This window comes from Pogoniulus pusillus, chromosome 26, assembly GCF_015220805.1.
Source record: "Pogoniulus pusillus isolate bPogPus1 chromosome 26, bPogPus1.pri, whole genome shotgun sequence".
Classification (NCBI taxonomy): Eukaryota; Metazoa; Chordata; class Aves; order Piciformes; family Lybiidae; genus Pogoniulus; species Pogoniulus pusillus.
Genome location: NC_087289.1, coordinates 4,299,464 through 4,324,648, shown reverse-complemented (window position 1 = coordinate 4,324,648; position 25,185 = coordinate 4,299,464). Strand labels below are relative to the sequence as shown.

Here is a 25,185-nt window from a genome sequence, read left to right as displayed (position 1 = left end):
GAGGTCTCTTCCAACCTGGTTGATTCTATGATTCTATGACAAGTGCCACCTTGGAAAGAAAACCTGCATTTGTGAGTCACCACTAGTGACTCCCAGGTGTTGCAGCTGCAGTGTGGGTCTGATTTCCATTTGAGGATATAGATGTTAGGGCAACATAGAAAGAAGAGGATCATATTTGTCCAGGAGACAGTCTTTCTCCCTACAACTTCTGGCTGTTATCAGTGTGTTGTGTTTTGTTATTTTTTTGTTGACAGGCCCCAAAATCTTTACCAAAAAATATAAGTTTCTCCCTGATAAGGAAGCTGAAGCAGAGATAGTGCTTTGTCTAGGTCACAGGGCTGACCAGCAGCAGGCTGAAAATAAGACCTAGATCTCTGTGTCCCAGTATCTCTGTCTGCTACATCACACCACCTCATTAGTGTAGGAACTGTGAATTAATAGGTCGACACTGTCAGTGGCTGAAAAGAGAAAGAATTTGGGATATACCAAAGAGGATGTGCAGAAGTGGTTCAGGATGGGAATTAGAGTGAGGAAGCAATCAGACTTTGAACAGTTGCACTGAGTGCAATATGAAGTAGTTTAATAGACCAGTTGTTGCTTAAAACACCTTTGCACAGAAGAGCTGCTGTGCATTCAGACCTGTGGGACCCGCTGGTGGCATCCTTCTGCCGCGGTATGCGCAAAATCACCCAAAGGGCTCAAGTTCCTATTGCCAAGGAATTTTGAAAGGAGAACTGTCACAACAGGGTCTGAAGGCATATGTGCCTTGCTCTGCGAGGTTGTTTAGAGGAGACCTGGCTTGCTTCTGCCTCGTGCTCACGCCTAGGAGAAGGTGGGAACATGTTGATGGATGCGAGCAGCATGAGCTTCATCCTTGTTATGGAGGAGGCTGCCAAGCGCTTCACTGTCTGACTGGCGAGCGGCGGCGGTGGTGCCTCTTTGTGGGCTGTGACTCACTGGCTAAAGAAAGAGACAGCATGGAGGAATTTTGCTTTTTCTTTAAAAAAGATAATAAAAACCCCCTCCAACCCCAATTGGATGCACCTATTGACTAATAGTTGAGGAAAGAAAAGCATGTTTATTAGCTACAGGAGGTGCTGCCTGATATAGCACATCTCCTGCTCAGCAGTGTGGTGGCTGGGTGCTGGGCTTGCTTTAAATCGTCTGCCTTTTAATGTTTAGAGAAGCTGAAAAGGCCAAAGGGAGCAGAACATGTATTCAGCCTCCCTCTAGTGCTAGATTTTGTTAATCATCGGGATTACTGGCCTGCTGTAGGTGCTTGCTGGTGAGGAATGTGAGTAAGGCAGAGCAGCTCTAGCTGCCGACAGCTCTGCTGGGCTCCAAGCTAGCAGCAGTAGCTCCCAGTGACTGTAAACAAAGCCCTGCTCTGTGTGTATTGCTTGCCATTCAAGATCCAGCTTTTGCAAATTTCTGGGGCTTCTGACATGGTTTATTAAAATCCATGTGAGAAGCCACTGCTTTTTATCCAAGTTGAAGCTGTGTCCAGCAGTATAAATGAATTACCTGTAATGTTAACCCCCTTTCTCAAACCACAGCTTTGCAGCAACGCTTTTGAGCTGTCTCCCTTCTGCCTTCTTCATCTGTTTGAGAAATAGGAATGTGCTGTGCTCTGAATCAGACTTGAACAAGTAACATGTATGCTCTCTGCATGTTTAAATGCTCCCTGGGTCTCTACAGGTCGGTGTGTGTTTGCTCTACAGTAGGAGTTTGTAGGCACTGAGGTGAGAAAAATCAGTAATGCAGAGTCTGCATGTGTTGGTGCATGCTAGATAAAATCCATGTTTTTCTCATTTGCATGTATGTATATAGTACATAAACACACACACACATATATATACACATGAAAAATGCTTGATCAGTGGGGATATAGAGCAGACCTCAACATTACTGGGAAACAAGCACACACTTTTTATCCCTGCTGCTTTTTTATCCCTTTCTGTGGAAAGCATGACCACTAGATTCAAGATCATAGAATCAACCAGGTTGGAAGAGACCTCTAAGATCATCCAATCCAACCTAGCACCCAGCCCTGTCCAATCAACTAGACCATGGCACTAAGTGCCTTATCCAGTCTTTTTCTTCAACACCTCCAGAGACAGTGACTCCAGCACCTCCCTGGGCAGCCTGTTCCAGTCTCTGTCTGTGAAGAACTTCCTCCCAACATCCAGCCTAGACCCCCCCTGGCACAACTTGAGACTGTGTCCCCTTGTTCTGTTGCTGGTTGCCTGGGAGAGGAGACCAACCCCCACCTGGCTACAATCTCCTTTCAGGTAGTTGTAGACAGCAATGAAGTCACCCCTGAGCCTCCTCTTCTGCAGGCTGCACACCCCCAGCTCCCTCAGCCTCTCCTCATAGGACTTGTGTTCCAGATCACAAGAGAAAAGGGAACACTGGGCATGTCTTTTAGGCGGCTCTTGATGCAACTCATCTTAGACACATTTGTTTTACAATGCCAAACCACATTCTATTTTAAATCTTTAATGAACCTCTGTTCCCATCGATGTAACTTTCCAATCCTTACTCTCTTCAGAATAGACAAAGATGCTTATTATAGACCACAAATTGCACTGAAAGGGTAAACTGGAAAAGTTTTAATTGTACGGCGTAAGCCTGCCACTCATCTCTCTGCCTGGCTATTAATATCTTGGCAATGTTCTAATCTAATACAGCCTTTAATAGCTGAACCTCTCAGCAAGGGCTACAAGGGAAGTAAGCATCCAAACAGTTAACTGTGCTTACTTATTTTCATTATGACTATTACTGTGTTATTTAGTGTATTTGTTGTGTTATTGTTTAATGTAGTAACACAGCATGCAGGATGTGCCGGGACCTGCACTGGTGTGCTCATGCCTTCCTTGGGAGGAGGGTTGTGATTGAGACTGGGAGATGCTTTCAGAGATGGAATAGAGTGGTTTTTTATAATCTGCCATACAGCAGGTGATGAGGTGAGGCAGCAGAAGAAAGCAAAAGCCTAGTACAGATCATATGTAAAGAAAGGTATGGGGCCATCTAAAAAGCTGTAACAGGAAACAGAAAGGGCAGAGATGTTGCTGCATGTGATGCTCGGCTCTCAAGCTAAAGCCATCCCAGATTAAGATACAGGGCAATGTTATGTACATATTGAGAGAGTGATTGGCATTGGAATGGGCTGCCCAGGGAGGTGGTGGAGTCGCTGTCCCTGGAGGTGTTCAAGCAAAGCCTGGATGAGGCACTTAGTGCCATGGTCTAGTTGAGTGGCTAGGGCTGGGTGCTCGGTTGGACTGGATGAGCTTGGAGGTCTCTTCCAACCTGGTTGATTCTATGATTCTATATTCTGTCCAAACATCGGGCTGTGGTCCCTTGGTGCTGTGCCTGACAATCACAAGCCCTGGTAGGCATCTTCTGGCTCATGTGGGTACATCTTTGTAGCACTCTGTCACACTGCTGGTGCTGCAGTCAGGTTCACCTCTGATACCAACAGAAAATCTCTAACCTGAGTTACGTGCCCATGAATAACAGAGACAAGAATGTGGGAAGTAATAGTGGAGGCATGGGTTAAAAGCAGGCAAATTTATCCTGTCAGAGCGAGTATCAGCCTCTGACTGACAAAAAGGAAGCAAAACCATCACTGTATCCAAGGTGGAATTCCTTAAACAGGGTGGGGGAGATAATGAAGATGTGGGAATTCTTCCATCAAAGCAGCTGAGCTGTGAGATTGAAGAGGGTAAGAAAGCATGATCAGAACTGAAGAAATTGCCATTCTTCTTGGTTTTCTGTGCTATTCAAATCTTCTGTTGGATTAGCAGGTCTTAGAAAAGATCTCTTGTCCCAAGCCTTGGATAGCCTGTGTTGCACTAGGGAGCTGTAATACAGCAGTGAGACTTAAGGTCTCAGGAGCAAGAAGGAATTCTAAAACTTAGAGCAGACAAGTTGTTGTGCCTTTTCTGTGAGACTGGGTGGGATTGGAAGATGTGGTTTAGAAAGTCAAAGTCTTTACACGCAGCTTGGTCACGGTGGTAGGCTGGAATGTGACAGAGCAGACACAGTTAGGTTCCCACCTTGGTTTTGGTTCTTTAACTACTATGATGCTGCACAGTAGAGAAATGACCTTTGGCCAAACAAGATGAAGAGAAATACAGCTGTAGTGTTTGGAGAACTCAGCTGTCCATCTGAATTCAGCTTTACAGCCCTGGATTAGTTCAAAGAGTGGGGCAAACTTCATCCTTTTTATGATGTGGATTTTGCCTGGCAGTAACGAGATGTGGATATGGAGAAGTTGTGAGAGAATCCAATTTCCAAGAATGGAAGTGACTCAGATGTAGGTTCCTGTCTCTACTTTTTTAGTTTCCATCATGGGTGAAAAATAGCTTCAGCTCCCATGATGGGTGGTTTTGTTGCAGAAAATGTTGTCTCTGAAGAATGTGTGGCAGTGACTGAGCAAGCTGAAAGGCGGTAGAAGTACCGATGAGAAGTTCTGTATCTGTTCCAGGACAGAAGAGCAGACGTGTCTGCTGCTACTAAACTCTCATCTTTGCAGGACCATTCCTCACAGTTTTGTTTTTCAGTTTTTATTTGCTGATGAAAATGAAGGATGCTGATTAGCTTTAACAGACAAAGAACAGGTTAAGGAAGACATCTGGAAAACATCGTGTGATGTTTTTAGCGTTGTAAGAAGTAAAATAAAGCATTTTAGAAAGCTGTAGCAATTGCCAATTGTTGCTGAAGCCATCAAGTGTCAACTCGTCCAGAAGTGCTGTGCAGACTCCTCTCATTCAGCAGTCCTGAGCTACAGCTGCTTCCTTCTCCATCTCCTCATTTTCACATCTCTCTTTTGCCATGGAAACAGCCTCATGGCTTGTCATGTCTCAGGTCTAGCCTTCCTCTTCAGTTCTGTTACTCCACTCACTGTTTTCCCTTTCCTTTCCCTGGTTCTGCAAATTCTGTCCTGTAGTACCTCTCCATGTTCACAAATGATGCCGCTGCTGAGGTCTGTGCTGACAGTTGGGTGTCAGTGCTTGCTGCAAGTGGTCATTGGGCTGCCCTCCGGGGGTGCCGTTTGGTCAATGCTAAGGTCAGGGCGAGCCTTTTAAAGATGCTTAGGTAGGGAATATACTTTCTGTGCTGAGCTAAGTCCCATTTGGCCTTTAGCTGTGTTGACCCCAAACAGAAATACAGTCATAGGAACCTCCAGTCTTTATTAGATAGAGAGGGGAATATAGTGACAAAGGATGAGGAAAAGGCAGAGGTGCTTAACACCTTCTTTGCCTCAATCTTCAATAGTGGGACAGGTTGTCTCCAGGACAGCTGGACTCCTGAAGTGGAAGATGGAGTCAGGGACCAGTATAGTCCCCCTCTAATCCATGAGGAAGAAGTAAGGGACCTGCTGAGACACTTGGATCCTCCCAAGTCCATGGGACCGGATGGGATCCATCCTAGGGTTCTGAGAGAGCTGGCAGCTGAGCTGGCCAAGCCACTCTCCATCATCTATCAACAGTCCTGGCTCACTGGAGAGGTTCCTGAAGACTGGAAGCTGGCCAATGTGATACCCATCCACAAGAAGGGTTGTAAGGAGGAACCAGAAAACTACAGACCTGTCAGCCTGACCTCAGTGCCAGGCAAGGTGATGGAACAGGTCATCTTGGGTGCCATCACTTTCCTGAGGTCTAATGTGTACTGGGAATGCCATATTTTCTGATGCATGAATTCTTACTGGAAAACAACAACTTACGTTCACTTATCAGCATATGGACAGTATCAAAATAAACCTTGGAGCTCAGCCATGAGGGACCTGCACACTGGGGATTCTCTCTGCAGGGTTTTGGGCAGGACAAGTTATTCATTGTTCAACTTCTCATGCAGTTCACATCCTTTTTCTTCAGCTGAAGAAACGTATAGAGGGTAAAGTATCCGAACGAGGAGGTTGTTGGTAAGAAAGAAATAACAGCCATGGTCACTCAGCCAAATCAAATACCAGACACACATCTGGCAGCCTTGAAGGGAAGGCAAAAGTGAACTTAATGGTTTGGAAAATGAGGTTGCAAACTTTCTTGAAGGCAAGGACCTTCCTCCATGAATCAGAACCGCAGCATCTGCCCAACCGAGGCGTCCCATGCCTTTCCTCCGTGGTGGACCAGAACCATCAACCACCCAAAAGCCATGCAGACAGAGGCAGAGTCCAGATTTTCCTCCTCTCATTTTGGAGAGACACACAGTAGGTTTTCACCATGACTCATTTCTGCAGGAGCCAAACCCGAGCCCCTGACTCTCGTGTAGCTTTCTACATGCATTTTGCTGACGTTTTGCCAGACACTCTGGGGGATTCTTGAATCCTGACAAACGTTTTTGGCACACAACCCTTCCTATTGCAGCAAAACAAGCAAACAAATTCAGGACTGTGTTAGATGTTTAACTTAGAACCATAGAATCAACGAGGTTGGAAGAGACCTCCAAGATCATCCAATCCAACCTATCCCCCAGCCCTAGCCAGTCAACCAGACCATGGCACCGAGTGCCTCATCCAGGCTTTTCTTGAACACCTCCAGGGATGGTGCCTTCACCACCTCCCTGGGCAGCCCATTCCAATGCCAATCACTCTGTCTGGCAACAACTTCCTCCTAAGATCCAGCCTATACTTTCCCCAGCACAACTTGAGACTGTGTCCCCTTGTTCTGTTGCTGGTTGCCTGGCAGAAGAGGCCACCCCCCACCTGGCTACAACCTCCCTTCAGGTATCACAGTATCACAGTATCATCAGGGTTGGAAGAGACCTCACAGATCATCAAGTCCAACCCTTTACCACAGAGCTCAAGGCTAGACCATGGCACAGTTGTAGACAGCAATAAAGTCAGCCCTGAGCCTCCTCCAGGCACTTGGAGCTCATTCAGACTGTGAAAATTGACTGGGAAAATTTGAATTCTACTGGGTTGGTTTGGTTGTTGGGTTTTGGTTTTGGTGGTGATTTCCTAATAGCTTCACAGCCCATGTTCAGGAATGCAAGGAGAAGCTTGGCTGTGTGCTGCAACTGCATGGGAAGTTGATAGGACTTAAGCACACGTGTAAAATTAAGCATACGCTTATGTTTCCTCCAGGCTTTTTGCAGGTGACACAAGCAGCTGCATATGGCTTTCCAACATGTGATTAAATTCCAAAAGGAGTTTTTGAGAAGGGTTTGTCAACCTTAATTTCCTGAAATTGGTGGCTTTAACAAAACCTATCTTTTTTGATTAAAATTGCCTGCGACGTGTCCCTTTTAAACAGCTCTTCATTTAGCTGTCACAATACGCGGTCTTGTGCGAGATGGATTTGGTTCATGCAAATTTAATTTCCAGCTAAGCAGTACAAACACCAAATGATTTCAGTAGATCTGTGTGAACGCAGCAGTGCTGCTGCTGTCTCGCTTCTGTCAACGTGGGGGCCAGGCAGAGCTGTTCTATTGTCAGCTGTGCCCTTCTGCCTATCGCGGAGCATCACCCAGGGAGACCAAAGGCATCCAGCCTTGATCCGCAGACATCAAGAGCTGGAGAAATCTTGCAGGTTTGTTCTAGGATTTAATTACCTGCAGTATTCCACCTAAGTGAATCTCTCTGTTGTTTCAAAACAGAATGGCTCTGGCTTCTGGGCTGCAGCATGTTCTATGCTTCTGTTAGGTTGGACAGTCTTGTGGTATCTGGCATTTTCCTTCCACCAAGCTGCTCAGATACTGTTATCGAGCTACTCAATCTCCTTCACAAGTGAAGCCAAGTGAGCTCTTTACGTGCCTGCCTGCCAGCTGTTTCTGCTTTGCTGGGGTTTCTCTCAAGGTTGTAAAATGCTGCCTTCCAAACTGGACACAGTATTTCAGTGCTAGAAGTGTCAAAAGGAGTAAAATCACCCTCAGTTCCATGCTTCACAGGATCACAGGATGTTAGGGGTTGGATGGGACCCCAAGGAGATCATCCAGTCCAACCCCCCTGCCAGAGCAGGACAATACTATCTAACACAGATCACAGAGGAACACATCCAGACAGGCCTTGAAAGTCTCCAGAAGAGGAGACTCCACAACCTCTCTGGGGAGCCTGTTCCAGTGCTCTGTGACCCTTACAGTAAAGAAGTTCCCCCTTGTGTTGAGGCAGAACCTCTTTCGCTGCAACTTATACCCATTGCTCCTTGTCCTCCATGCTTCCCTTGCTCCAGGATGGTGTGGGACCAGGCACTGTGTTTGGTGTGGTTTGGGCAGTTTTCCCTTATGGAATCTAAATGCAGAGTCAGGGGGCTGGGTGTGACAGCTTACTCTGTGTGTAGGTGGCTGCAATGCATGGCTGGTCAGACATGTCCTGTGTCATCGGAGGCATCTTCCTCTTCCCTCTTCTCTTACAACAGAAAAGGAAGGAGGAAGACCATGACTTGGGCGGGATGTGGGGAGGAAGAAAGTCTTTTCTTTTGGACATTGCCATGGGGTCTCCTATAAATGCAACGTTCGTGTTGGACAGGGCAGTGGCAAGGTCTTCCGTTACTGCAGCGCACACTTGATGAGCTACTTGCTTTTTACATCGATTAAACTTTGCAGCTGTATAGGAGTAATTGGTTACTCTTTGGTTATGGTTCCCCTTGGAGGCAGATGATGAAGCATCTGATATCTTCCCTCAATTGTCATTTTTCCTGCAAGCAGCAATACACTGCAGGGAACATCAGCTCTGCTTGATGGCTAATTAAACGTTAATTTGTGACGATATTGGAACAGATTTTAAGTTGGCAGGGCAAGGGGTAAAGAAAGGGGAAACTTTTAACAGTCACTATAATTATCAATAATGAGTCCTAATGTAATTGCTTTAATTAAAAGAAAAAGGATATATTCTGTGATGCTGTAAAGTTAGTTACAGTCAGTGAAAGTCATTCTGGGTCAAAAGGATTTCACGGCCAGCTCTTCTTGCCCCATGAACAGAGAGGTAGTGCTGTCCTGCAGAAAGCATAAAGGGAAAAAAAGAGATGTATTCCACTTTCTATTGTATATTCTGGGGATGAACAGGAACGTTTCACTAATTCAATTTAATTCCCAAGGACGAGTGATTGTAACTCCACCTGGAGAATATTAAATTGCCTTAATGGAAAAATAAACTGGTTTGATTCTCCCCCTTCCCTCCCCGTCTTCCCCGTTCAGCTTTCAAATAACTTTATGTGCCTCCTTAGTTTATTAATACACTTCTCATCTTGCTGCTGATTTTGCATCTGCTAGCACTTAACACAGACAAGACTCCCAGAGCTTTTGATCAGACACGTTAAGTAAACTATGGGGACCGTCGGATCTGCCGCTCCGGCAGATGTCGGCTCATGGGATTCCTCCTCTCTCTTCATCCTTCAACTGTTCCTTATCAAAACCATCCTGGTGCTTTCGTGTGCTTGAGGAGTGCAGTGCCTCTTTCCCGTGTGCTAGCTGGCCTGTAATACAAAACTTCTTTAGCTGACTAAACGATACTTCCCATTTTGCTGCTTTTCAGTAGTGTTGCAGATTTGAAAGCCCAGTTTAGCTGATCTTGAAATCTCCTGAACTTCCTTATATGAGCTAAATGCAGCAGTCAAAAACGTGGAGAAGCTGGGTGCAGGTTTGAATGCTTGGGGTGCTGGTGTGAAATGGGGAGCAGGAGGCTCTGTGACACCATTCTGGGGCAGAGCAGTTAGGAGCTGAGGGCATCTGGCAACATAGGATATCTATGTTGGCATCCCCAGTTCCAGGGTACCAACAATTGCACACCTAGGCTGCAAGGCAGATCTTCTTGAGTGTTTTGAGCTGTTTGCTGCATCCTCTTCTGTTTCATAACCACCTTCTGTTATCCTCAAGGGTGGCAGTGGGACAGGGAGCGTTGCGCATCTCCTCTGGGGCTGCTGTTCGCATCCCATCGCAGCCACCAGGTTCAGCAGGTGCTGCCCATCCCTTTAGCAGCATGTGCCATGGAGCCTGTTGGCTCAACCTCTATGATACAGCTTCATCCTTTCCTGTTCAATAGACAGGACCAAATCTTTCTCTGCCTTCTTGCCAAGTCTGCACAAACCACACCTGTTTTTAGCAAAAGCTTCACTCTAGTGTTAGGAGCAGGAGCTGTTTGGAAAAGAATGTAGTCCTGGGTTCTACTCTGGCATGACCACTGCCCATCTGTAATGCAAGCCACTGAATGCCTGTCCCTGAGTGGAGTGAAGGTGCTGGTTTTGGGATTGAGCCCTTTCTCAGGTCGTTCAGAGGGAAACAGCTTATTAAACAGTGCTAGGAGGAGGGCAAAAGCCAGCACTTGACCCGTGCTTAGATCCAGTGATGTCATGGCTATCCAGCAGTGAAAGTGCAGCTAGAGTTTGAATGGCATTATGTTGCTTTCTGACATGTTTTCCCAGGGCTAGGATGGCAAATACAAAACCCAAAATGTCCATTAAGGAGTTGGTTGAATTAGTGTCTGACAAAAAGGAGTTTGGTTGTGCTTCTGGATTGCTGCACCTTGCTCCCACCCCTCTACATGCTTTCCCATCCCAAGGCTGGCATCTAGTTGACAAGAATCTGCTATTCTGTGTGAGCAGAGCCTGTCACACTGATCTCCAGGGAAATACAAATCTTTATTGCTATACAGATTCATAATTGCAACAAAGTCCTTGCTGTCTTTCATGTGTGTGTCCCAGAGGACTGAGTGCAGTTGACTGTGATTTCTGATTTCTCAGCTGCAGGGAGGGAAGTGCTCTGTAGAGAGACAAGTCAGAGCACCAGTGGTCAGTAGCCAGTGTCCAGAGGAGAATGTGAAAGGGGAAGCACAGAATGTTTTGGGTTTGGGGTTTTATTAGTGGAGTTTTCTCCCAGATGTTTCTCTAACTGCTTTTGAAATCCATAGCAGCCAACTCCTAGCAATTACTGCAGCAGAAGTAGCTGTGCAGCTTAGCAGCATGTTGTGTGATGAAACACCTACCTTCTTTTCCTTGTTTTAAGACTGATGGGGCAGTTGTGGAGGCCATCTTAAGCACAGCAATCACAAAGTGATAGAGCTCTTGGTTGCTGGAGAAGTAACAAGAAGGGTCAGCAGAACTGCCCCATTGGATTTCCAGCAAGCAGATTTTGGCCTGTTATGGAGACTGCTTGACAGAGTCTCTTAGGAAGCAGTGCTGAGGAGCCAAGGAGTTCTGGAAGGCTGGACATTCTTCAGGAAGGAAGTTTTAAGGGCATAGGAAGAGGCTGTCCCCATGTGTCAAAAGGTGGTGGGGAAGGAGGCTGACCTGGCTGACGGGAGACATTTGGTTGCAGCTCAGGGAAAGAAGAGAGTTTATGGTTGTGGGAAGAAGGGGCAGGCCACTCAGAAGGACCATAGAGTTGTGATGAGCCTATTTAGGGGGAAAATTAGAAGGGTCAAAGCCCTTCTGATTTTGGTTCAAGGATGAGGAAAAGGCCATGGATGTTGTTTCCCTGGATGTTAGTAAGACATTCAGCACCGTTTCCTTGCAGAGCAACTGGCTGCTCATGGCTGGGTGAAAAACTGCCTGGGTGACTGTGCCAAAAGGCTGGTGCAAATGGAGTTAAACCCACTTGGCAGCTGGCCACAAGAGGTGTTCCCCAGGACTCAGCACTGGGGACAGTTCTGCTTAATGCCTTTATCAGTGATCTAGAGGAGGCTGTTGAGTGTTCCCTCAGTAAATTTGCAGATGACACTAAATTGGGTGTTAAGTGTTGATCTGCTTGAGGGTAAGAAGGCTGTGCAGAGAAACCTGGACAGGCTGATTGATGGGCTGAGGCTGGTTGTATGAGATCTAAAAAAGCCAAGTGCCAGGTCCTGCACATGGGTTGCAGCAGCCCCATGTAATGCTACAGGCTTGGGAAGAGTGGCTGGATAACTACCCAGCAGAAGAAGACCTGTGAGTGTTGGCTGACAGCCAGATGCATAGGAGACAGCTTGTGCTCAGGTAGCCAAGATGGCCAACAGCATCCTGGCCTCCATCAGGCATAGCATAGCCAGAGGACCAGGGAAGTGATTGTACCTCTGTACTCAGCACTGGTGAGGCCACACCTCAAGTACTGGGTTCATTTTTGGGGCTCTCACTGCAAGAAAGACATGGAGGTACTGAAGCATGTCCAGAGAAGGGCAGTGAAGGTGGTGAATGATCTGGAGAACAAGTCTTATGACTGGCTAGAGCTGGGTGCTAGGTTGGACTGGATGATCTTGGAGGTCTCTTCCAACCTGGCTGATTCTGTGATTCTATGAACAGCTGTGGGAACTGGGATTGTTTAGTCTGGAGAGGAGAAAGCTGAAGGGAGACTTCATTGCTCTCTACAACTACCTGAAAAGAGATTGTAGCAAGGTGGGAGGCAGTCTCTTCTCCCAGGTAACTAGTGATAGGATGAGAAGAAATGGCCTCAAGTTGAGCCAGGGAACGTTTAGATTGGATATTAGAGGAGACTTCTTTGCTAAAAAGGGTACCAGACCCTGGAACTGGACCCCTAGGGAGGTGGTTCAATCCCCATACCTGGAGGTGTTTAGAAGATGCATAGATGTGGTGCTGAGAGACACATAGAATCATAGAATCAGCCAGGTTGGAGGAGACCTCCAAGATCTTCCTGTCCAACCTAGCACCCAGCCCTATCCAGTCAACTAGACCATGGCACTAAGTGCCTCATCCAGGCTTTGCTTCAACACCTGCAGGGATGGTGCCTCCACCACCTCCCTGGGCAGCCCATTCCAATGCCAATCACTCTCTCTGGCAACAACTTCCTCCTAGCATCCAGCCTAGACCTGCTCTGGCACAACTTGAGACTGTGTCCCCTTGTTCTGTTGCTGGTTGCCTGGAAGAAGAGACTTGCCAGAGTCAAATAATGATGGGACTTGAAGATCTTAAAGGTCTTTTCCAACGAAAATGGTTCTATGATGACTTCTAATTTTCTACTTTCTTTATCTGTTGTCTCTGTTTTGGTTGTTTATTGGTTTTTTTTTAATACCTTGTTGTTACTGGTCCTTTTTATAAGCCTCCTACACCACAGTGAGTTTATAAATTGCTTGTTAAGGTTTCACATGTTGTCTCCTAGCAATGCTTAGCAAATAACTTCACTTTCATCTACTTGTTCATCTGCCCCAGCTGTAAGCCTGTGCAGTCCTTTACGATACCTCATTGCTTCTGAGATAGGATCAATTCATCCTCAGGATACCTAGTTCTGTTTGCATTTTCCATGAGTGGAAAAACTGAATGTGGGGCTCTGGCCACTCTGGGGTCATGCTGCAAGTCTGGGACCTGAGTTTGAACCTCAGGAGCTCATGGCCCTTTCCCCTGCTGTGTCTCCTGTGGTTTGCTGGCCCTTTTTTAGGCAGTAAGGTGGGCTGGTGTTTGGTAGATGATCCTCCCCAACCCATTTAAGTCCAATTACAGACAGGCCCACCTGCCTTTGTATAGGGAGGTCCTTAAAAGTGGCTGGAGTTCCTCACTTAAATGACAGTGGCATCTGAGAGACACCAAACAATGCCTACTTCAAACTTCTGAAGTGTTTTCTTTTGGTCCTGCTAATACTCAGCAACACAAACCAGGTAAAAACTATTCCGTGCCTGGAAAAAAAGAGTGAACTAAGGGAAAAAAATAAACCAAAACCTAACTTCCCTTTGGTTTTTATCCTTGATATCATCAAAAGACTCAAAAGGATATTTCAGGCCTGGCTTGGTCCTGATGGAACAGCAGGGAGGTTCTTTTCTGTTAGCTGCTTGATACAATCCTGTCTGGTGAAATCACTGCAGCCACATCTGCTGAAACCTTCCATCATTTCAGATCTGTTTCAAAAGACTACGTTTTTCTGTTTTAAATGGGCACCACTACTTTTCCCAACCCCTCCTTGATCTCTGGAACAGTGATTAGGCAGCATTCAAGCATCTTAGACACCCCTCACCCCAAGTGTTGCAGTCAGCTCTTGTCTCTGTGTGTGTGTGCTGGTTGGAGCTGCCTCTTGGGACTGTTTTGATATGCATTAGGGAATTTGAAACGAAGTGTTTGCACTTGTCTTTAGGCTTAGGGGAGAGCAGACACAGAAACTCATCCTCAAGGTGCCTCATTTTCCTGATATATGCCCTTGAGGGTGCATCATTTTGCCACCACAGTGATTTTTTTGTTCTTTATATGGCTTTTGTGACCTTGGAGAGAAAACTGGGCAATACTGCAGTGTGAGAGATGAGGTAGCAAGGATGTGTGTCTGAAAAGGGAAAGTTAAACACAAAGCCCCATCCTGAAGTATATCAAAGACTGAATCACTCCTTTTCTTCTGCCCAGTTAACATCTCTCACAGTCTCTTGCAGTGTGTATAGTGGGTGCCATAAAAATGAAACATCTTTCCCTCTTCTCCCCTCTCTGCTGCCTGCTAAGACAGGAACTAAGAGCCTCATCTTGCTGAGCCTGTGGAGCAGACAGAGATCTGCACACCTTGTTTGGAGAGCCATTTCATTTATTCCTCTATCATCTCAGCACCTAGTGTAGGATTTGAGCAGCATGTAGAGCGTGGCAGGCAGCTACCATGGGTGCAACCAGACAGTAACCACTGGATTTATCAGCTCTGCCACCTCGTCTGTGTCTCAGCTGCATTTACTCGAGGAAAAGAACATTAAGTCAGGGCAAAAGTCCTTGTTTACTATTCACTTGCTCACACCCCCTGATTTGCCCAAATTCCCCTCTTCCTTGCTCCTCTCCTTGTTTTAGTACTTCCTTTCCAGCGCTATGTTTGCTGAAAAGAGCCTTCCTGCTCCCTGCATTTCCCTGTTCTTAGATGTGTAAATGACCGGTTGCAGCCCAAAGAGAGCTCCCCAGGCATCTGAGGCTCCCAGTAAGACAAATGCAGAAGGTGCTGGGGGGCCCCCAGCATGTTCGTTTCAAGTCATTATCTATGACCTCCTTTAGTATCCATGGTGTCTGTCTTCATTCTTCCACTTGTGAGTTATGAGGTTATCAGTGACGTGTGATAGCATGGTGTGCAGAGCAAGCTGATGCTATGAGGCAGGTTGTATGTCTGGCTGTAGCTCTGCTGTCTTGGAAGTGTCTGCACATATATAACAGTACTGCATTTCCCAGTAATGACAGCTCACATTGCTGGGGCACAGCTTGGAACATGAGCAGGTCACAAGGCTCATGAAACACACTCAACCTGTTTTAGAGAAGACTCAAGTCAGGCTAAGGTGGATGGGAAAAAGGTGAATCTTGATGCTGGAAAATTGCACTGTGGTGAGCAAAGTCCTGATGCTCTGAAAGTGCTTAGAGTTTGGCCATTGCCTTCTGTCAGCAGAAAATGCACTCTGGAGTTACTTCTGACCTGCTGTCCACGTCAGCCAGCAGGTTGCTGCTGCAAAGCCAGCCTCCATCTTTCCATGCCACAACATTAACTAACTACAAAGGCTCAGGCCAACCAGGCACCCCACACTGCATCTCATCCCAGGGACTAGTGACTGTCCCAAGCTGCAGCATTGCTTGGCAGCAAAAAGGGCATGGAGAGAGGGGAAAACAGAGAATGAAAGAGAGGCACTTGGCCCTGAGCAGGGAAGGAATTTAGAGCAGGAGCTAGGAAGGACATCTGGCAGCCAGATTCTTCTTCTTGAGCCCATTGCAAGGAACTGACTTGGACAGAAGAGAAGCATTCTTGTTTCTCTGCTATAACCTGAAAAAGGTGATAAGAGTAGGTGATGCAGGTTGTAGGTGGCATCTAGGGAAATCATTGTGCTTTCATGTCTTCTAGCTCAGGGAATAGTCTTATGGCCTTCTTAGCATGGTGGGCTGAACTTTGGGGCCCTGTGTTGCCCTCTGTGGTGCATGGTCTGTAACAGAATCACAGAATTAATCAGGCTGGAAAAGACCTCTGAGGTCATTGAGTCTAACCTATCACCTAACCCTTCTCATTAACTAACCCATGGCACTAAGTCACAGGTATCTGTGAAAATAGATGTACTATGTAAATCCTTGTTATAGTCTACACATATAGACAGAGGAAATCTCTGTTAGCAAGCTTGAATCCAAACCAGTGAGGAGCACAAGAAGCAGTCCTTTGGTACAGACATATAGCAGGGAGCGTGGCGCTGGGAGCAGCCCATGGCTCTCCTCACACTAGCCCAGAGCTGTGTGTCCATGGTTTTCCACACAAAACAGATGTCTCTTTGGGTGCTGTGTGGTCACCTGTGTCTCTGACTGGTTTGGGTGGTAGGATTAGCAAAATTACAGCCAGTCTTCAGTGGACTAGAATGGGTTGGCAGGGCTCAGGAGTAAATGGCCATCACAGCTGCTCTGAGACGCACACCAGGAATTCAGGGGTGGCCAAACAAGCCAAGCAGCAAAGCTCTCTGCTGCTTTTCTCTGTTCTGCCTCATGGCAGGGACTGAGCCAGGGGAGAGGAATCCAGGCATTGCAGAAGTTCACATGAGTGGATGGCCTCTGGCATGAGTAGTTTGTTGGACTGGGTCGGCGTATGTTTGCTTTTCATCGAGCTCAGGCTGGCCAGGCCAACGTTAGCATCCTTCTTCTTTTCAAACCTCTTTTTCCATATTCTGTTGGCTGAAAGGGAGGGTGAGCAAGCAACAGGCCTGCAACAATACCATTAATGCAGACAGGAACAGCATTAGATGCAGACAGGAACAGCATTAGCAATTCGTCCTGGTCCTGGTGTTTGTGTCTGTGAGGTTGTTAGCTTAACCAGTCTTGAGTTCCTCAGAGCAGAGCAATGTCTGTGAGAACCTACTGTGCCCTGGGACCTGCTGCTTGGGTTTTGTTCCAGAGCAATATCATAAAACTTTTATAGCATGTCATGCCAGAAAGCATGAGAAGAGAAAATAACTTAACCCTCTCTTGCCAAATTGCATATTCTTCTCCTTTTTCCTCATGGACCAAATCCCTCTGTTGAATCTGGAGTTCTGTGGGGAGGAAAAGGCATGGTTTGTAAGGATGGGGAAAAGAGAGCAAGCAGAAACCTGTCTTGGTGAAGACTACCATTTCTTAGATGTACTTAAAGTCCAGTCCTGTCCCAACAGGCCACACATCAGTACTGTTACTCATTGGCGCTGCCATGCTGCATTGTGCTCCAGCATTTGTGGAGTTGGGCTCTTAATCTATGCTGATTATGTTTTAATTGAATTAATAAATCTTTTACAGAGCACTGAATCAATAGAGATGTTTCCATGCTATCTTACTTTATTTTTCTGGGTTTCCTAAGGACATTTAACTTTTACAACCTTACAACTTGTTCTGCAGCATTTGCTCATCAGCTGTTGCGTAATTGTTCTGGGGAATGAGAACCTGGGAATAATATGGCCCAGAAATGCTAAGAAGCAGAAATGAAATTGCCTGAACTGCTCAGCTGCCACCACCATCTCTCCTCTCCACAGTCAGGATACCAAACAGACCCTCTGTTGGCTCCAATTTTATTCCTGGGTGTGCATTTATCACCTCAAGTGTTGGAGCCTTGGATGCCCTCTGCATCTCCTCCCCTTTCTAGGCCAGATTTTGGCTGCATAGCTTAAAAATTCTCTGGAGTGGAGCAATCACAATTTTTGTCTCTGAGAAGCTTGTGGCTGCCTTGTAGTTATAGGCCAACAACTGAAGGAGAGAGCTCAATGGAAGGAGAGCACTAATCACGGAAAGGAAATTGTGCTTTTGCAGGTGTGAATGTCCAGGTGCCTGCAGCTAGGCAGGAGTAGCAGTCTGGGGTAATTCCTCTGGAAAGTACTTCTTTCTTTTTTAAACAAGAGATTGGATGGAAAACTGTTGGCTCTATAATAAAAATAGGCAGGAATAACTCTGTTTGTAAGGAGTTTCTAACTGGACTCCCAGATTTATAAATCATAGAATCAGTCAGGGTTGGAAGGGACCACAAGGATCATCTAGTTCCAACCTCCCTGCCAGGGGCAGGGACATCCTACCCTAGAGCAAGCTCCCCACAGCCTCATCCTGCCTGGCCTTAAACACCTCCAGGGATGGGGCCTCAACCACCTCCCTGGGCAACCCATTCCAGCCTCTCACCACTCTCATGCTCAACAACTTCCTCCTCACATCCAGGCTGAACCTACCCATCTCCAGCTTTGCTGCATTCCCCCCAGTCCTGTCACTCCCTGAGAGCCTAAAAAGTCCCTCCTCAGCATTTTTGTAGGCCCCCTTCAGATACTGGAAGGCCACAAGAAGGTCACCTTGCAGCCTCCTCTTCTCCAGCCTGCACAGCCCCAACTCTTTCAGTCTGTCACCACTGGTGAAAACTTCCACGAGAGTGGTGACTTGTTCTTGCATAAAGCACATTGGAGCTTCCATTTTCTTATTAGTCAAGCCAAGTTTATTGTGATCCAGTAAGATTTAATAATGGCTAGGAACTAATGAATGCCTCAGCACATGCAGGCTTAGCAGATCACAGCATAGTCTGTGTCCCTCTGACCAGCTTGCCAGTTATGTGTCAGATTGATGACTGGGGAGTTCTGTCAATGATTGAATGCTCCTGAAATGAAATGTATAGAAAACCTCTCTGGACCAGCTAATGAGCTGAAGGAAAAGACAAAATTTTGGCTTGGAAAACTGAACTGACTTGGTGAGAGTCAAGGCAAACAGAGCTGGATTGTCCGTGGGGAGGCGCCGCTATGGTCTGCACAGACTTTACAGTTGAAATGAAGTGAGATGTTAGGTAACTCTTGGGTACTTTTATTATTGTACTAGTCAGGCTGTGAATGAGCTCTTCTTCACTGTGCTCTGTAGTTACATGTACACAGGGAGACAGTCTAGGGGATGTGCAGATAAATCAGACGTGGAAGGACAGAAGAAAAACACTGACTATGACTCAGGCTGAGAAACGTCTTTCAGTGTGCAATGTTTCACTTAAGTGAAGAACTTTGGTTTCCATACATGCCCTTAAATGTGGGCTAGCACAGTGAGGCTGGCTCCTTGTACCTGCCTCTCACCTAGCAGGGATTCTTACCTGCTTTTCTTGAACCCCTCATTCCTGATGGAGCTGCCTGATTTGAAAGCACTGAAAACGTGAAGGAGGAAGATGTTTCCTAGCTTGTGTCTGCCTTTGTGCATTGCTGGGAGGTACTGCTGTTGGATTGAGTTTAAAGCACAGAGCTCCTTCCCAGAGATTTTGGGCTAGGTTGATGTTCCAAAACCAAAGTGTGTCAATGACTCTCCTTTTAAGTTGTTTCTCCTAGCAGGGGTTGCAGTGCAACCCTTGAACAGTGCTTTGGGGATCACATGCTCTCCTGTGCTGCTGACATGTGGTTGTTTGCTTTTGGAGCTGGATGGTGCTGTCTCTTCACTTCCAAGTGCACTTCCCTACCAGCCTGGGTACACGTGGGGCTGGGCTGATTTGAAAGCAGAGAGAAAGCAAAATGTATAGAATTAAAAAGGGTCCTGGCTGTAGGTTGGTATTTGTTCTGCTCAGGAGCTTTCCTGTGTGATAGCCTTTTTCACGAGAACCTTATTTATGTTATTTTGTGACTGCTTATTGCAAAACATGCCCTTCACCTCGAATCTGCTAGAAATGAATTGAACTTCTTTCATGCCTCCTTGAGAGAGATCATTTTTTAGATGGAGACTGTGAAGAACTGTTGAATCAGACAGGTACAACTACCACAAGTTGATTTAAAATAGTAACAGTTGCCGGTGGGCAGTTGCTGGCCACTGTGGCTTGCAGCTCTGCTCTATTTGTGCTTTTTCTGGCCTGGGGATGTGGTAGAAGAGATGCCCTCAGGATCTAGGTGCTCCAAGACTGTTCTCAGTTCAGACATCCTTCTGATGAACAGGGATTGTCCTGCCTCTTCACCTGCCCAATGAATTGCACACTGAGTTGTGCAATCTTCCACATTCATTTAAGACAATGGCACCGTTATGGGAAATGAAAGAACAAAAGCCCCAAAGCAGCCCAAATCCTTGTGAGACAGAGACACGCTGCTGGTTCTGAGAGACAGCTATAGCATTTCAGCATGTTTGTCCCTGCAACCCGAGAGTTCTTGCTGGGCATGGTCGCAGCTCTGTGAGGACAGTGAGAAACCGTGTGCCAGGCCATGCGGTTTGAATAACTGAAGCTCTTCTTTCTTCTTCAAGGTGAATCCTGGTGGCAAGACACTTGAGGAGAGGCGGTCCAGTTTAGATGCAGAAATCGACTCTCTGACCAGCATCCTGGCTGACCTCGAGAGCAGCTCTCCTTACAAACCTCGGACTCAACAGGTTAGTGGCACACAGCGTAAACAGAGAGTGGGAAGCCAGCCAGCATCGACTGCTGCAGTCAATTTGCTAACCGCCTGGTATTTGTTCCGAGCCGGCATGCCAGCTCCTCCTGATAGCATCCAGATGTGGCTGTCACTGGGGAGATGGGCGCAGCTGCTCTGGAGGGGGCACTGGCTCAGAAGCTGCCATACCTCTGAGCAAAGGGCCTCTGATCCTGATTGTTCAACTGCCACGGAGGCTGTTAGACAAATGCTTGCAGGAGATGCCATTTCATTTGCCTTGACTTTCCACCGACAGCAGCTTCTGAGTTAAGACCTGCTCCCTTCACGAGTACTTCTTCACATCTGTTTTCTTGATGGGCTTTCTGTTCTGTTAACTTTTATCTGTCACCCTGCTAGAGAAGTTTCCAGATATCCATGCCTCAAGTTGTTTTCTTTTGGGTTTGTCTTCTAATCAATGGCGGCGAAGTGGCTGGGATTGTAGCTCAGCTGCCAGGGTGGCTGTAGCCCAGCACAGCAGACTGGAATTCACACTTACTCTGCTGTGTCTAGACAAGGACTGCAGGGGTGACAGCAGCACAGCTAATTTTTGTCACTCATCTGGGTAGTGTTTGAGTGGAGCTATTTAAGTTCTGGTAAGATGTCAGCTATTTATCAGAGGAAGCAGTAGCACCTTAAAAAGGGCAGTGCTTGAGATCATGTAAAAATCACCCTGGATGTGTTTGTGCTCAGCTGTGCCCTGCCTTTGCTGCTTGGTCTTCATGACTGGTCTCATTTCGTGCAGAGAGGCTGAGGGAGCTGGGATTGGTTAGCCTGGAGAAGAGGAGGCTCAGGGGTGACCTTATTGTTGTCTACAGCTACCTGAGGGGTGGTTGTGGCCAGGGGGAGGTTGCTCTCTTCTCTCAGGTGGCCAGCACCAGAACAAGAGGACACAGCCTTAGGCTGCACCAGGGGAGGTTTAGGCTCGAGGTGAGGAGAAAGTTCTTCACTGAGAGAGTCACTGGACACTGGAATGGGCTGCCCGGGGAGGTGGTGGAGTCGCCATCCCTGGGGCACTTTAAGGCAAGGTTGGACGTGGCACTTGGTGCCATGGTCTAGCCTTGAGCTCTGTGGTAAAGGGTTGGACTTGATGATCTGTGAGGTCTCTTCCATCCCTTATGATACTACGATACTATGATACATGCAGCTGTAGGTATGCTGTGTTTGTCTTCCTGGTGTTAAGCCTGAATAAAACCCCTCCAAGTCAAAAGTATCAAGGGAGTGACTGAGTGGTGCAGTGCACACCCATGATCTGAACAGGCCTTTTCTTTGGTTTGTGGCTTTTTTGGTTCCTTTCCTTGTTGCATTTGTTCTAAATAACTGAGAACCATTACTTTTGGAGCAGAGCTAAAGGAGTGATTAGAGTTTGTTTAGATTTGCTCTTAGGTATGTGAACTTAGCAACAACAGAGTTAAATCAGATTTCTGCACTTCTGAAAGTGACCATCTGCACACAGGGGCTCTGGCATAGAGGCCTGTATGGGTTTGTTGTCCTTTTTGCAGGGATTTACCAATAAACCTTTCTTTCATTCAGCCAGCTTGTTCATAAACTTACAGACTCATCCTTGAAAAACAACCTGATTTGACCCAGTCATCAAAACAGAGCAGCAATGTAAGCCAGGTAGAATTCCCTCCTTTTCCTGGAGAAGAGGAGGCTCAGGGGTGACCTCATTGCTGGCTACAACTACCTGAAGGGAGGTTTTAGCCAGGTGGGATTGGTCTCTTCTCCCAGGCAACCAGCAACAGAACAAGGGGACACAGTCTTGGGTTGTGCTCGGGGAGGTCTATGCTGGATGTTAGGAGGAAGTTGTTGGCAGAGAGAGTGATTGGCATTGGAATGGGCTGCCCAGGGAGGTGGTGGAGTCACCCTCCCTGGAGGTGTTGAAGAAAAGCCTGGATGAGGCACTTAGTGCCATGGTCTAGTTGATTGGCTAGGGCTGGGGGATAGGTTGGGCTGTATGATCGTGGAGGTCTCTTCCAACCTGGATGATTCTATGATTCCTAGTGAGTTTTTGTTGTTGCCATGAATGAGTCAAGGTTTAGCAGTGTCAGTGCCCAAGCACTGTGTCAAATAACCCATGTTCAGTTCGTTTGTGTGGGCTGAGCCCATAGGGTGCACACTGTTACTGGGAAGTGCTTGACAGTGACAGAACACTGTGAGAGTCAGCTGGAAGAGATCTGTGCTACTCCTTTTCTGTGGCAATGCCTGCAGTTGTCTCCAGTACCTTCACAGAGGCACACAACTTCTGTAACCACTTCTCTGAGCTTTTGCAGTTGGCTGACAGCACTGGTGACTGTCTCATGATACTTCTTCCTTTAAGATCTCAAAAATCTGATCTTTCATTTGGATTCTGAACCTATGCCACTAAAAAAAAGGGGCTATCACCATGCTCAAACACAAATTTCTGTAGCTGTATTTGTATTTCTGGAGGATCAGAAAGCTTTTTCCAAGTCTGGAACTTTATCTGGCTTCTTGAGTTCATTAGCCTCCAAGAGGACATGTGCTGCTCAGTGCACATGCTTCTTCTTTTGGCTTTTTGCCCCTAGTTCAGGTAGGGGCTCTGGAAACTTGTCCCCTGTTCCCAGGAGCAACGGGATGCTGCTGTTCCCTGGTGTGTCGCAATCATTGCCTGCCATCCAGCAGGCAGAAGCAGCTGAAATTCATCTCTGGGACCATGTCCCAATTTTTTTTTGTTCAGTTTATCACTTCTCAGGATTTATTGGATAGCATAATGATGTCCTGTGAAAAGTACAGCTACAGCAACTTCTAACTATAGCTGTTAGAAAATGCCAGCGTTGAATGTATCATCTGCTATAATTAAAGAGTACTCAAACAAGTCCTTGAAAGGTGGAACTGGAATGTAAAGCTTTGATATTTCTCTTTGTTTGATCTGTACTAAGTATTAAAACTGGTGAGTCATTTGATGGTCTTATAGTAGGGTAATAGATTAGGCTGAAAATTGTGAGGTACTTACTCAGAGCATCAGCACATTTATTGGATTACTCCTTAGCTGACCTTCCCAAATTTATCAGGGTAATGGCTGCAGATAGGAAAATAGAGTTACAACTTGTTTTCAGAGAAGACATTTCCAATTGTGCTTATGCAGTTAAAGCATTGTAATAATTTTATTGGTGTACCTTGCCCTTGGGGATACTCCTGTTCTGGAATAAGAGAAATGTTAATGTTAGGTTTCATTTTTATGTTATCTTCATGATAGTTTTAAAGCAACATAAAATAAACTGTAACACAGTCCTTGCTCACTGGAGTAGGATTGATAGTGGGATAATGACAAACAGTTTATTTAACATGCCCTACCCATTGGCATAGATGCACGCAGAGGGAAGCTCTTCCCATCCTTGGTACGAGTTCAGGATGGCAATCACAGAATCACACAGAATCAGAGAATTAACCAGGTTGGAAGAGACCTCCAAGATCATCCAGGCCAACCTAGCATCCAGCCCTAGCCAGGTAACTAGACCATGGCACTAAATGCCTCATCCAGGCTTTTCTTGAATACCTCCAGGGACAGTGACTCCACCACCTCCCTGGGCAGCCCATTCCAATGGGAAATCACTCTCTGACAACAACTTCCTCCTGACATCCAGCCTAGCCCTCCCCTGGCACAACTGGAGACTGTGTCCCCTTGTTCTATTGCTGGTTTTCTGGGAGAAGAAACCAACCTCACCTGCCTACAGCCTCCCTTCAGGTAGCCATAGACAGCAATGAGGTCCCCTCTGAGCCTCCTCTTCTGCAGGCTGCACACCCCCAGCTTCCTCAGCCTCTCATAGGGTTTGTGTTCCAGACCTGCGCCAGGAGGTACCTCTGAAGCAGAAGGATTTGTGCCCTTTGGTGTAGGTTTGCAAAGTCCATAAATACTTCTCAGAATGGGTGACCAATGTGACCTCAGCATTGCCATGACTGCAGTGGTATGTTCCTAGGTCATAGAATCAGTCAGGGTTGGAAGGGACCACAAGGATCAACTAGTCCCAACCCCCTGCCAGGGGCAGGGACACCCTACCCTAGAGCAGGCTGCCCACAGCCTCATCCAGCCTGGCCTTAAACACCTCCAGGGATGGGGCCTCAACCACCTCCCTGGGCAACCCATTCCAGCCTCTCACCACTCTCATGCTCAACAACTTCCTCCTCACATCCAGTCTGAATCTCCCCATCTCCAGCTTTGCTCCATTCCCCCCAGTCCTGTCACTCCCTGAGAGCCTAAAAAGTCCCTCCCCAGCTTTTTTGTAGGTCCCCTTCAGATGCTGAAAGGACACAAGAAGGTCACCTTGCAGCCTCCTCTTCTCCAGCCTGCACAGCCCCAACTCTTTCAGTCTTTCCTCACAGCAGAGCTGCTGCAGCCCTCTGAGCATCCTCCTGTCCCTTCTCTGGACACACTCCAGCATCTCCACATCCTTCTTGTAATGGGGGCTCCAGAACTGGATGCAGTACTCCAGGTGGGGTCTCAGTAGGGCGGAGTAGAGGGGGAGAATCACCTCCCTGGCCCTGCTGGCCACACTTCTCCTGATGCCGCCCAGGCTCTGGTTGGCTTTCTGGGCTGCAAGTGCACACTGCTGGCTCCTGTTGAGCTTCTGATCCACCAGCACCCCCAAGTCCCTCTCCCCAGGGCTGCTCTCTGGCCACTCACTGTCCAGCCTGTGTTTGTGCTTGGCATTGCCTCGACCCAGGTGCAGGACCTTGCACTTAGTCTTGTTGAACCTCACAGATGAGTTTACCTTAGGTATTATTTATAGAACTGCAGATGCATTATGAAAAAAAAACCACCCTAATTAATATTTTCCTCCTGTTTGGTAAAATTTAGAAATGCTAAGTGTGATGAGTAAAGTACAGAGCTCTTCTTGCATAGCTGCAGTCTGCTTTGTGTTTACATCTCACGCTTTCTAAATTGCAGTAACCCACTGGAAAGTTCAGAGGCAGAGAACTCACTGTGCCTTTAATTAGTAAAATGAGGTACAGAGAAGGAATTTAGGTGCAGACCTTCCATG

The 25,185-nt window shown here is 46.9% G+C and overlaps 1 protein-coding gene across 14 annotated transcripts in view; it reads left to right on the top strand.

Annotated features, from left to right (window-relative positions):
* Positions 1 to 25,185, top strand: part of LPP (LIM domain containing preferred translocation partner in lipoma) — a 371,586-nt gene that overhangs the window by 175,781 nt on the left and 170,620 nt on the right. For all 14 annotated transcript variants that reach the window (XR_010307209.1, XR_010307210.1, XR_010307211.1 and 11 more), the window contains one exon: positions 20,025 to 20,147. Coding sequence is in view for 11 of the 14 variants with exons in the window: in XM_064165587.1 (XP_064021657.1) it covers positions 20,025 to 20,147 (123 nt within the window). In the remaining 3 variants the exon portion in view is untranslated. The remainder of the gene's footprint in view (positions 1 to 20,024; positions 20,148 to 25,185) is intronic.